Source organism: Haemorhous mexicanus, chromosome 11, assembly GCF_027477595.1.
Source record: "Haemorhous mexicanus isolate bHaeMex1 chromosome 11, bHaeMex1.pri, whole genome shotgun sequence".
Taxonomy (NCBI): domain Eukaryota; kingdom Metazoa; phylum Chordata; class Aves; order Passeriformes; family Fringillidae; genus Haemorhous; species Haemorhous mexicanus.
This window is the reverse complement of record NC_082351.1, coordinates 10,343,132-10,357,246: the sequence shown is the minus strand read 5'-3', so window position 1 is coordinate 10,357,246 and position 14,115 is coordinate 10,343,132. Positions and strand designations below refer to the sequence as shown.

Genomic DNA, 14,115 nt, shown 5'->3' with positions numbered 1-14,115 from the left:
TTCTCTTGCCAGCTGCAAGGAAACCTTATCATAACTAAAGTGACATTAAATTAAACTTTTTTTGGCATCTTTTCACTGTGTTTCTAATGTGTTTCTATTTTTCCTGCAGAATGATTCCCGTTTTCTCAGCACTATCCATGAAGTCTACTTGCAAGTCCTCACCAAGAGTACCGACAACATTAAGCTATAATTGAAGCTGAATCTACTTAAAATATGTTCATTTTAGAAACAATTATGCCTCATCTATAAAACTAATATTTTTGTAAAAGAATATTTAGTTTTCAATGTCTTGAATTTGAACCTGTTAGGAAATATTATTCCTTAAATACTTATGAAAGTAATGTTCTCAGAATGATCTAGGTTTTCACTGTGATCATCACCAGCAAACCTTTTTTTTATTGGGGAGGGGACTTAAGTTGCATTTGAGCTCTCATTAGCATTAAGTGAATGTGCAAATGTTTGCTCTGGCTCTCATTCCTGGCTGTATTCATTGTTCAAGGATTACAGACTCAAAACTATTTAAACCAGCAAATTCACAGTATAATACACTACAGCACACCAGAACCAAATTCAGTTGTGGGAACCTCGTTCCAGTTTGAAGGACTAAGGAAAATGAGAGCAAAATGCCTTGTGATTAAGCTGGTAGGTGTGGGGAGGAAGGGGTCTGGAAGCCAGGCCATTGGAACTAAATCTTTAACAAAAGATCTGAAAATGTGATTAGCTCAATACATTGGCTATTCTAGCTAATGCATGTAAATTCATCCTTTCAATATTTCATTAATCCTGTTTGTTTCTGTGTTACTGACAAAAAACACCCAAGTGGGTAAGGCCACTTTCTCTAAAGAGGCAAAATTTGAAATATGCAAAATCCTCAGTGATTGTACTTTTTTTAAACAACAAAGGAGTTGCATGTTGTAGTTCTCATTTTAAATTTATAGTTAGGAGACCACCACTGGAAGACTCTCTTCCTGTTCAGCAGTGTTTGATAAAATTTCAACATTTTGTTTCTTTTTAGCTTAAGGATGGACCACACTGTAGTTGGATTTCACTCCTCAGTGTTGGAACTACAGTGTTGAAAACTATGCAGATGGGAAACAAATGCATGCTTTTCTTCTGTTGCCCTCTCCCCAAATAATTAGTGTACACTTCATAGCCTGAAGTTAATCTAATTAAAATGTTACTGCTTTGTATATGTAATTTAGTAAGTCACTATTCTCTAAGAATTTAACTGGGTACTTTTCCCAAATCAGAAAAATTTTAATTATACCTTCTTATGCTGCTGTGTTGGTTTACCCATGGGTTGTATTTATTTCTTAAAAGGCATGCAAAGGTAATCTGAGTTCAGGTCCCAACATTTTCCAGCAATAGTAGTTTAGTTTTTCAGTAGGAAAGTGTTGGGTTATTGAGTAAAAAGATAATCTGTAGTGAGTTGTGATGCACTGCTTCATTCTTTTCCCTCAAGCACTATTGAAATATGAAGAAAAATATTATTTGGCTCCTTACAACATATATGTAAGTATAGATCTCCTAAGGATTACTTAATGTTGACACAGTCAAAGTGTATGGCCATTTCATTGGAAACTAGTAATTGAGCTTTAATTGTGACTTGTTCACAAATCAGGATGTTTTAGATACAACAAATATTTACATACATTCAAATATTTTTATGTATTTGAACTATTTTAGGTTTTTTTTCTTAGCTTTTTAGTGGAAAATATATTTTGTTTAGCACTACCTGCCTTCTGAAAAGCTCTTCTCAGCCTTTGAGTTCTGTGTTTCCAATTAAAATATATAGTATATTGTTAGAAACATGTTCAAGATTCAGGGAAAGATGCTAATGTGCATTCATCAAGAAACATACTGGATTTAATGGTAGCATCTAAATTCAGCAATACAAACTCAGACTTCTTAAGGAAGATAGGAACTTGTTCCATAAATTCTGGAGTTACAATACTGTGTATGCACATAAACAATGAGATTCAAGTTAGATTCAAGGTCTAAACTGATTTTATGTTGGGCTTTTTAAGAAAAGTTTCATTGAAAGGGACAAACCAGGGAGCAGTTCCTCTGAACAAAAATGGACAGTCCAAGCCAAATAGAGGGTTGCTCTTACCTAGATTTAGCAAAGATGGAGTCTGTAACTTCTCACTTCTCATGGACAACTTCTGGTTTCTTCAATGAAAGATTTGATAAAGGTTTGGAAGGACAGAAATGTTGGAAGCTGATAGTGCACGTTGGTACTGTTTGCTAAATGCAGTCATATCCAAAGATCTGTAGAAATGATAGGAAGGAGTTGTATTTTGAGTTCTTCAGCCATAGACAAAAGTAATAATACTTTCAATATCCTTAACTTGTGAGGGTTGCTGTGCAGCTGGAAAGAAGCAGTTGGCAGATCCTTACTTGACTTTGGTTTTGTAGTGTCCTTGTAGCAGCAGGTTGATGGTTTACTTCCCTGCCCAAACTATCCAAATGAACTGGCAGAAAACCAGAGTTGGAATTGGAGTGTCCACAGCAAACTTTACACCGTGAACTTTACAGCATGTGTTTGTTCCAACCTCTGCATGGGGCCAGCAGACACAGGAAGCCCCCAGTGCAGAGGTGTGACAAGTGCCAGGGAGTGGCTCTAACAGATAAACTCCTTTAATTAAAAGCTCATTGTAAAATACAGGTTCAATTACAGTGTAAAAGCTGATTTTTTATTTTTTTATGTGGATGCTATATTTAAAAACCTTTTTCCCTAATTGTTTTAAATTTTTGTGTAAGTTTGAAATGCTTGTTGAAGTGCTTGATTTGTGTTATCTGCATGTAGGGATAACCAGTGTGTAGCAAGTTACCTTGGGGCATCACAGAAAATGATTGTGACCATTTTAAAGTTTTTGTTGGTTTTGTTTTTTGTTTTTAATTACTGGCTTAATGGGGATTTTACCTATTCTTTCTGGGAATCAAAAGGTTATTAGTTCAGACTACACTCCTCAAATTATTACCCAAGCATGTTTTTTGTGGCTCATATTAAGTTACTTTAGGTTTGAGTTTGGATTTTTACTTTTTCCCTAATCAAAGACAGTTTTAAAACCTACAACTGCTGAATTGTTCAGGAAAATCAAAATTCTCAGTTTTGTAGTTAGACTTTCTGTTGTTATTTAACAATGCAAAGTTTATATGAAAGGTGCCTAACAGTTATTAACTTTAGAAGGAGAATATCTTTCCAAATTAAACAAAATTTGCAGAATGAGTGATAAAAAAAATTCAAGTGATTCATCCTGATTTAATATAAAATGTGTAATTCTGTGTATAAGTACTCAATATTTAAACACTTGCTGCTGGATGTATCATTTTTGCTTGCATTTCTAATTGCTTCATTTTGATTTATTTCTGAAATCCATTATGCCATGTGTAGTCACTGATAGAATTTCTGCAACGTTTTGGAAAGCAAACTTCAATTTGGGACTTCTTGGTTTTTAAAAGTATTCTAAGCAAATCAGCCACCTTTTTGCCAGGTATTTGGGTTGCTTTGTACAGCATATCTTAACAAGAGGAATGTGTGCAATATGTATCACCTCATGTTTGTCTGGCAATGTTACTAAAATGTTAAAATGCAATATATTTCTTTCACTTCAAGTTGGAAAAATTGCAGTATCTCTGATTTGGTGGTGTATTTATTTTAATCTATTCAGTGTATGGGCATATGGTTAGTTAGGTTCTTTTATGTGCATTACGTGCTTTTAGAAATATCTGAGTTTTATCACTTCTGCATATGCACCAGTTGTAGCCATTTGCATGTTCTTTCAATATGAAGACCATGGGGAAGGGGGGGCTTCAAGGAAAGATTTCTGGAAACCTGAATAATTGTAAGTCAAAAAATGTAGATACTGCATCATTAACGTTTTTGGTATGGTGTGGGTTTTATAGCACCTATGTATGTTTGCAGTTATTAAGTTATTGCATAAATGTTTAAGAATGAGCATTTTTTTCATCCAAAATTTTGTATGTTTGCAAATATATTTTTGTAATAAAACTTCAAAACAAATGTTTCAGCACCTCCTAAAATCTTGTGATGTTTCCTTTTATTTCTAGAGTTCTATTAGCCTACTGAAAGGTTCAGTTTTTATTTAGGGTTAATATTTTCCAGAGAAGAAACTCAAATTCCTTACTCCATTCTGGGGGTTTGCATTTGTCCACATAGAAAATGCCACCTGACTGCTTGAAGGGCAGTGGGGAAGAGCTTCTACAAGGCCCTCTGCTGCTGTCAGCAGCCTTGTGTTCTGAATTTGATAAACAGATAAGTTTCCTCTCACATTTAGAAATGCAGCTGCAATTTCACTGGTTTGTAAGTACAGCTCTGTGTTTGGTGCCTTTCTGTATCACTTTTTTATGGTATCTCCTTTCCTCTATCTACACATGGCATTTGATTCTCAGTCCAGTGTTGATCCAAGACATTGGAAAATGCAGTTGTCCTCCTACCATATCTGATTAATATCATGCAACTGGTTGATCCAAGTTTCACAAAGTAAAATAGGGAAGAAAAACATAAAAGTTCATCTTGAAATTCACTAAAACCTTAAGCCTAAATCCCTAAATCTTAGCTAGATGCTAATAAACATTTTAACTGCCCATAGGAGCTGGTGGTTGCAGGACAGGTCAAATGTCAGGGGAGGCCCCTGGAGAATGGCATTTGTTGCCCTGATGGTTCATTTTGGACTGATTCCTGTGCTATGTCCAGAAGCAGATTCTTCTAATAGAAGACTGTCATACAAAACAGGTACAGAAGTCATGGATTTACTGCAACATAAGTGAGGGGAAAAAAAGTGGAAAACTGCTTAGAATCAAACTTTAAATTCTGGAATCTAGATCTAAATTCTGTATTAGATATGTTGCCTGTCTGGTCAATATCAAGAATATTTTTTTCATTCTCAGTGCCATTAATTTGTCTTCTCTGGTCCAGGTATTCCTCTTCACTGATACTCACAGGAAGTGCTGTCCTTTGGTTTGGGAATAAGGGAATACTTCTGAATTTCTCTGTGTAGCTCCAGCTAAACCAGGCGCTGTACACTTGATCCTTTTTGAAAGCGTATGACAGAATGAAGCCAATCCCTACTATAATGGTGATAGGTACTGGATAGGATCAGGGAATAGGCATTCGGCTTCCTAAAGTTCATTGTCTAAAATTCAACTTTCATTTACAGGTTTGCAGAATGAAATAACAAGTTGTAGCTCATGTTCATGGACCAAATTATTTGAAGTTAGTGGACTAATGTTTGGTAACGGTTCAGCTACACTTCCTTCTCACTATAGAAGGTAATAGAGAGTAAGAAACCTGTCATTCCTACAGTTGTTTTTTTGTTGGTTTTTTAATAGGATGCCTTGAAGTTACTAAATAGTCTTTATTATGACTGAGGTAAATTTCTGTTTTGTTTTCTAATAAAAATATTAGAAATTATAATGCATGTTCTCGAAAGATATTTCCAGTGCCCAGTAATGGAATTTTATCACTTATCTTCACACAACTTCAGGTGTGAATCGGCTTTTTTCCATCTTCTAGATTTTGATTGGGGGATTTATTTTTTTACCTGACCTACTAATTTAGGAGAATTAAACTTCTGTGATAGATCTGTAGCTTAAAATACAGCCATGTAAAACTCATCCTTGTCAGTTATGCAACAATTTTTTCATAAGACACTCCTAATCAGGCTCAAAAAACATTGAGAAGAGGGCAGCTGCATTTTTGAAAGAGTACTGGCAATAAAACAAGAGGGAAAGACAATTGAATATAAGATTCCTGAGAAGAAAACAAGGGAAGGATAGCAAAGCATTCATGTAAATATGAAAGGGGATATTGTGGAGAGAGAAGTATGGCCTGTGAAGGTATTTCCTGAAGCACAGAGGAATTTAAGTTACAGTTTTTCTTCCGTACTGCTGCATGTCTTCAGGTATTCTCCAAGCATTTGTGCAGATTGCCTGTGAGAATTCAGAGTATTTCAGGGTGTGTTCAGAAAATGACTGGGTAGGCATGATTTCCTTGCTCTACTTCTTCAGGTCTGCTGTGGAGCTTTTAACCTCTGGTAATGAGGCAGCACAGTGAAGTTGACTGATCACAGCAGTATCTCGTTTTTGTCTTTGCTTGGTGGCCTCCCATTACAGTTTAAAATCTGCTACACAGAACAAGGCTGCTCATACCTTGTTGCCTTATGTCTTTCAATTTAAACTGATCTTTGAAAATACTTCTACCAGAATCCATTCTTTAAAATTCAAGCAGTTCATTTTTACAAAATCAACCTTGGGAAATAAAACCACAAAAGAATTAGATTTATATGCTGGCTGAAATGAAAGTACTGGCCCTTAGGCCTTTCTTGGAAACACACAGGGATGTGATGTAAATGCACAAGTTTTACTTCTTTTCTCCTCATAAATAAGTTACAAGGCTTTTAAGAGCATCTACAGAGCAAAGATCACCCAGCCTGTCTCCTGTAAACAAAACTCTATGTTGGTCTTAATTTAGACAGCATATGACTTGCACATCCTGCTCGTACTTCTTGTGGTTTGGAAGAGGGATCAGAGAGGCTTAGCAGGTTATCCAGTGTTCTCATGCAGTTTTGAGATTTATGGGAGATGCTGAGTGCCTTCTCTAGTTTGTGTTCTAAGCATCAAACAAATTCACTTCTGTTCTCTGGGGCCACAGCTCTCCCCAAGTAACAAAACTGCTTCAAAGGATGGTTCTGTCATCTTAAACTCACAAGAATTGAGCTACAGGAGTGCAATTGAAGCCTGCAGGGTCTGGATGTGTACAGAGTCTGTTGTGCTTCACAGCAAGCCCTGCTCCTGATGTGATCTTCAGGATGGGAGGCACAGGGTCCACATTATCAAGAGAGAGCTCTACTTTTCAATAGTTTAGTAGGAAAATCCTACCACAACAGAAGCTTTTACAGAAGACCCAAAAGTTTGGTTAAAAACACATGAAGTACTTTTAATAAGGGCTTGAAAGAAATTAATATTCTTCAGATATGAAGACAGCTGTCTGAGGGAAACTGCTAATGTAACAGACATATGTTACATTAGATTCTTAATCTGTAGTGCCTGAGCCTGGGCCTGTGATGTAGCTTTATCTGTAACATCATTTTAGATAAAAAAGCCTGATCTTATTACTGCTCCTATACCTGTTTTCATGCAGTACATAAAATTTCTTACAATTACTGGTGATGAGCTGCACAGACATCAGAGTTTTTTTCTTTTTCCTTAAATTCATTAGCAGCTAAATAATGTCATTACTGAAGATGAGCTGAACAATCTGTTCCATGTCTAACTGAAGTCACTGTTTTTCCATGTGGAAGGATGTGCTGGTGGTACATAATGAGAGAATGCTCTGGCATCAATCCACTTCATCTGTTCTTGAATGATTTCCTTCTCGAAGGGCTTCTAATGCAGCTGTTATTTCAAAGAAATAGTCAAACCCAGTTGTGTTGCAGAGGTCAGGTCACTTTCTCTCCTATGCATTACAGCACAAATAAATTCTGCTTTATTTGGTCATTACAGCTCTCTCACACCTTCTTTCTAAATGTGCACACCCTGTGAAATCTTTGCTGTTTGGGAGATTTCACTTCACACGAGTTATCATCATTAACTTTATCCTTTCAATTTTGTCACATGCAGTTAATTGAATACAGATATTCATTTAAACAAAGATTAAAGAGACTAAAAACTTCTGAGCTTGTTTGAAGAGTGTCATAGAACTTGAGTCAAGAATCAAATAGAGAAAGCAAGCATGGTGAAGTAACTGTGGAACATGTATGTATTCAGTAGGCCCTTCAATCACAGATGCAGGCAAAGGCCTCAAACTCCTACTACATAAGTATTTCATATTAACATAATTTGAAGAAATTGCAGCGAGTGAAAAGTCAGATTATAAATTTAAACAGTTTTGTAAATAATATATTTAACTGGTGGTACTAATCCAATCCAAATACCCCAAAATACTGCAATATTAGCATTGCAAACTTTGATTTAAATACTGTAATTTTCTTGCACTGCTAGTGGAAATACTCCCCATAATATCATCAAAAACAGCCCAAACCTAATCACTGTGAGTTTCTTTTAACTTTGTGAGACAAAAAATGCTTTGGTTTTTCTCTGGCAGGCTAAATGCTAGATAGACATAAAAAAGTCTCACTGTGTAAGAGTTGTCTCGAGTTATTTGGCTTAATCTAAACATTTTTCATGTATAATAAAACTGTCATAATATTTTGGAAACTTTGCAATTTTTGGGTTGGGTTTGTTTTTGTTTTTTTGTTTTTTTGGGGTTTTTTTTGTAAAAGACATTTTTATTTAGAGGCAATATAAAAATAACTATGGTTTAAAATTGCTTTTATTCAACATTTGCCTGTGTGTAACTCAAAAATGGTCTGTTCTTTTATGAAGCTTTCCATACACATTTTTCCTTTTGCAGACAATTTTATCAGTTGAGGACAAAGTTTTAGTTGAGTTGAACTATGAATCTATTCTGTTTGTATGTCTCTTGTCCTTGTATCTTGCTGTTACAGACTTCAAAGGTGGATGGATTTCCCTTCTGGATGTTTCAGCATCAGGTGCTGCACAAGAACCCTGCATTTTCCAGGTTGCTGGTTATAGCTGTTTGCGTAGCACAAACTGCCGTTCTATGGCAACTAAAGGATGTTGGGAGTGTTTTTCATGCTCCAATGGGAACTGCAGAGCTGATCATTATTTCACAGCCTGCTGAATATTCTTTCCACAGGGTGTTTACTTGAGTGGGCGCTTGTGCTTATCTAAAACCACTTGCTATCACTGATGAAGGAGCAGAATTTATTTTGAGTGAGATGTGACAGTAAGGACTGAGTCTCTGGAAAATTTGTAGCACCAGATTTGGTCTGACAGTGTACTGCACTCCCATCCATCAGGCTAAAATGATTGGAATTCCACCACAATTCCACAGTGAGTGGAATTTCACTTCTCTTTTTTAAGCTACTCTGCAAATGAAATTAAACCCTGTGCACTACATGGAGGTGCTCAGGACTAGCAAGGTTACAGTCCAGGACAGCAGTGACTGGCAATTCCAGTTCAGTTTGGAATCCATACAGTGCTCAAACTGCAATTGCACAGCCTGTTGGTTTCCTCCCACGCTTCCAAGCCTTTTCTTTACTCACTACTGTTTGGAATCTGTAGTGATGAGCTCTTACTAGACTTAGATTAGGAAATCTTTTGAGAACAGTTTTTAAGGCAAAATTGGGCATGTAGCCCCATGGTAGCAACTGGCCTAAATTCTGGCAGTGCTGAGTGCATGCAGCTCCTGCTCTGGTAAACAGGGTTGCATGTACTTATGTCAGCAATGCATTTTTGCAGTATCTCAGCAAATGTCAGTCATAGCTGAGCTTTCATGCTTCTGCTGCAAATAATGCCCTGACGCCGAAATGTGGACGAAGGGCTGGAAAAATCCAGATATCCTGTGTATGTATTTAATAAGCTGTCTAGTCTAGTAGTTAATTCTGAAGCTAACGAGATGTGATTGTATGTTCTGAAGCAAGGCTGCTTGTCCATACATTTGCATCCTTGGTTTAATCACATTGTACATGGTTTCAGAGGCAAGTCCAAGGAATGTGGGAGAAATGTTGACTGTTGTATGCAATGTATACCATGACTGCAGCTATTGCTTTACAGTCCATCAGACTTGGTCAGAGTTGCAGAAATAACACGCCTCTTCGTAGATCAAAGAGGAGGCACTGACACAAGGTGGAATTTCATCCTGTGAATGCTTGAGCTGCTGTTTTAACAACACAATATCTCAATAAGCACTCGGTGATGCAGCACAAGGATTCAGGGAACTGAGGGGGGGTTGTGGGCAGTGATCTCCCAATGACATTGTCTAGGCTAAGTCTATCTTAAAGTCTTTTGTGCCATTCAGATAACAATGGAGGAAACAAAAGAAGTTGTGAGCTGTAGTAATACTGGACTGGTCCAGACCATGCCCCTTATTTTCTTACAGGAGGGGAACAAGACAGCACCATATGTCCAGCCAGAGAAGGCACTTGCTAAGATTGCTGTTGCCAGTACAGTTGGGACAGTTTGTGAGGGAGCCATACAAAGCAATTAAAGAGCACATCATCACTGTGATCACAGAAACTTGACCACAGGCCTTACTCTTTGGCCAAAGAATGAAATCAGCCTGGGCCAACAAAGGCAAAAGCAAGGCTATGATCTGGCCAGTTTATATTTTAAAAAATTGTGAGAGAAAACAAAGGACATTGAGAAAGGAGTGGGGAGTCACTGAACTCCACATTTCAGTTGACTGTCATTTCACTTCACCACTATCCATGATTTATGCAGAGAAGAACAGTAACAGCCTGGCAATGCTCACCTCTTAATCACACTGTATACACAGAAAATAGGGAGTAAATTAACCTGTTGGAAACAAAAACTTAGTGTAGAAATTACTTCATTTTTTTCATGATACCTGCTTCCATTTTGATATTGTTCTCCTGTGTTTGTAAATATTACCAGCCATCCAGATAGATGAAGTAGCTATATCCCTAAAATAATCTTTCAGTTTCCTGGTGCAAATGTATTTATGAAGTTTTTTGAAATTTGTGTTCTGCAGCTGAAATTGGGTGTACAGCCATGTTTTCTTAATGTACCTTTGGTCAATACAAAATACTGTGAAGTTTGGCATCATAAACACGATTTCACTTACACTTGGCCTCATTTGAAGAATTTACTTTATGCACCTCTTCTAAACCACAAATTAGAGAAAACCAAATTATCCTGCCTAACCTCACTCAGCTGACATGGATAACTCTGTGAGAGTGAGATGATGGTCAAGCCAAATGTCAACATCTGTCTAAAGAACAGTGTTTAAACAGCAGGGGTGATAGAAAAAGTGTCATTCCCTTCCTCAGCGCAGCCAGTATTTTAACAACTGCTCTCCAATCAGTGAGCATGGTACAGAGCTCAAGCTAATAAATGCTGCTGTGCTGCTAAAATGGTTCTGTGCCTTTGACTACATCAGCAGGTAGGAGATTCCAGTAGAGCAGGTCTATGGAGCACATGACAAAGTGCTGAGGACTCCCCATCTACACTATAAGGGAGTTTGAATTCTGCTCCAGACTGGCTCCTGTCTGTCCTGTTGAACTGAATACTCATTAACAGCTGGGATGCATTAGCTGCTTTCTCAGACTGAATCTTCTATTTCATCTTTATTTGAAAGGAATCCAGTTCATGAGCTGTAGGACTGCTCAGCAGAGAAAGCCAGGGCACAGTGAGCAAGAAACAATCAGGAAACTTGATCTGAAATGGTGGCTCAGTGGTGGCTGCCTTACTGTTATCTTCTGACCATAAGGCTGCAGACAGAATCAAGTGTGCTGCTGCCTTGAGAAGGCTGACAGGTTGTGGAAAGGATTCAAGAATGGACAGAGGAGAAGAGGAAAAGTTGTGCAACATGCTCAAAGAAGTTGGTCACCCTCACTCTACAACGTTAATTTGATTTTAGGTAATTAATTTGATTTGAGGCAATGGCACAACCAGATCCTGAGCAAGATGTTTGCTGGTGTGTAGCATATGTTAGGTTTGAATTTGCTGTTACCTCACCAACAGTTAGGGTAGATTTTACCATTTAAAATCTTCAAAAGAGAAAAAGCATCAGCATTTCTCATAAATGCTGCTTTTAACTCTTGAGATCTTTCATATTCCCCAACTGACAATATTCCTTTGGGCATCAGAGCTCCAGGAGGACAAAAGAAGTCCCTATCTTGTAGCAAAGTGGATTTTAACAGGAATATTGTGAGGAAACTGCTGTTAAGAATGGCTGTTTCTGTTTCCTCAGCTAGGATCTGTTTGGTATGATTCCCTCAACAAGTAAACTTTCTAGCTATCTTGTGTCACTTAATTTCCAAGCTGCTGTTAAAACATAGTGAGTTACAAGGTGTACAAGGTGTCTTTCTGTACCCTGAGAGGATACCTGCACAATGAAAGTGCATTAATACCCTCATTTCTTGCCCTCTGCTCTGCCACTGAAAGCTCTTTGCATTACAGCCCATGTCTTCAGAGTCCCTAAATTTAAACCAAGGCTTGTGTGATTCTCATCAGGCTCTACCCTATCCTGATTTTATTGTCCATAAAATTTCAAAGTGTATTACTGAAATTAAAAGATTTTGGTAACTGGTTCTGCAGAAAGAATAAAAAAAAAAAAAAAAAAAACCAAAACAAAACCAAAAAAAAACCAAAACAAACCAAAAAAACCACAGGTAGTAGGCATACTCTACCCAATTATTTGAAGGTCAAATATAGACTGGAGCAGAGCAAATGGCAGTTGCAGCAGTTAACCTTTGTATAGTGTTCTCCAGAACAACTTCTGCACTTTGCTACTGTCAGTCCTGGTTGTTTGGCTCTGTTTTATCCTTCCTGGCCTATTTCCAGTCTAGTTTTTTTTCTGAAGATTTTTATTAAAAGGATTTTCAAGAAGATAACTGATGAAGCAATTTAAGAAAACAGTTAAGCTAAGGGAGTGGTGTCTGCTTTTCTTTCTTCTAATAAATTGGTTAGCTTATGGAAAAAAAGTTTTATCATACCTTGCTAAGAGTTTCACTTGTTACTCCTTACTGGCAGGTTACCAAGTGAGCATGGCTGAATGGAGGTTCTGCGAATGGAGGTGGTTTCCTTTGTTTCTGAAACCCAGGGTCTGCAGAGCCTTGAAGGTGAAGGTGTAGGGTTTTTAATGGGAGTGGTTCAGTGTCTTCTGGAAGTAGATGATGATAGCACTAGTTCACTACATGTATCTAGGATTTTTTTTAATCAATACAATACAGTTTCTAGGACAAACTACCAGTGGACAGAGCACTGAAATACAGGGGTGCAGGTATCTTAGAATGATAGAATCGTCAAGGTTGGAAGATACCTTTAAGATTGTCAATTCCAACCTTCAACCTAGCACTACAACTTTTTTGTCATGGTTGTCTGATTAACCTTTTTTTTTTCATTGTTTCTAGATTGTGACTCCTAATGCCACTTGAGCTTTCTAGAACAAATATGAAGTATTTTACTTGCTTATTTAAGTCTGGCATTAATGTCTTAGTGTTCAGAGTTGCTAGAGACAATGTCTTGGCTGATTGATGACTGGTGAAGTCAATATTTTATGCAGAAGTCTCTGTGTTCATCAAATTTTTTAACATATGTTATGGAAATTTGCATTATATGCTGACAGGAAGCCACATGGGGCAAGTCTGCTACTGTGTCTCCTGTGTGGAAGAACCAGGCTACTGTTAAGCTGTAGGATACTGTAACATTCTTTTAGACATAGGAACAGACTGGGGTGGAGCTTCAAGGAGCGGGGACTGAATCAAACATGCCGAGAAAGGTGATCCTAACGCTGAACTCGGCCCTGGTGAGGCACACCTGGAGTTCTCTATCCACTTCTGGGCTCCTCAGTACAAGACAGACAAGGCACCACTGGAGAGGAACAGTGGAGGCCACAAAGATGAGGGATCTGGAGCGTTTCTTATGAGGAGACACTGTGGGAGCTGGGCCTGTTTATTCTGGGGAAGATTGAAGGGACCTCATTCATGCATATGAACATCTAAAGACAGCTGCCAAAAGGATGGTGCCAGGCTCCTTTCAGTGGTGCCCAGCAACAGGACAGGAGCAGTGGCCAAAACTAAACCACACGAAATTCCACCTCAACATAAGAGAACTTCTTTACGTTGAGGGGGGCAGAGCACTGGGACAGCTGCCCAGGGAAGGCGTGGAGTGGAGTCCCCCTCTTTACAGACATTCCAAACCCAGCCGGACCCGTTCCTGTGTCACTAGCCCTTGGTGACCCTGCTTTGGCAGGGGGGCTGCACTGGGTGATGTCCAGAGCTCCCTTCCAGCCTTACCCATGCTGTGATTCACTGCGCGATGGAGGGCGGAGATCGCGGCTCCCTCGCCCTCAGCGCCGCCTCAGCGCGCGCCGCGGAAATGGCGCCCGCGGGAGGAGCCGGGGCCGCCGCGGGGCCCGCGCAGGGCGCTGAGCGCAGAGCGCAGAGCGGGCCCGGCCCGCCCCGCCCGCGGGCGGCAGGGAGGAGGGAGGGAGGGAGGATGGAGGGAACCGGCCTCTCCTCTCTCCGCCCCCTCGCTCCTCTC

At 38.8% G+C, this 14,115-nt stretch overlaps 1 protein-coding gene and 1 long non-coding RNA gene across 3 annotated transcripts in view; one reads left to right on the top strand and one right to left on the bottom strand.

Moving 5' to 3' along the window:
* The window catches only part of DCP1A (decapping mRNA 1A), a 31,926-nt gene extending 27,879 nt beyond the window's left edge, over nt 1-4,047 (top strand). For both annotated transcript variants that reach the window (XM_059856385.1, XM_059856386.1), the window contains one exon: nt 110-4,047. In XM_059856385.1, coding sequence (XP_059712368.1) covers nt 110-190 — 81 coding nt within the window. In that variant the 3' untranslated portion in view covers nt 191-4,047. The remainder of the gene's footprint in view (nt 1-109) is intronic.
* Nucleotides 2,136-13,994, bottom strand: LOC132332284 (uncharacterized). Its single transcript, XR_009487849.1, has 3 exons — nt 13,869-13,994; nt 12,567-12,733; nt 2,136-2,271 (listed from the first exon to the last, which is right to left on the bottom strand). It is a non-coding gene; the product is annotated as an uncharacterized LOC132332284 (long non-coding RNA).
* Nucleotides 13,995-14,115: the final 121 nt, after the last annotated feature.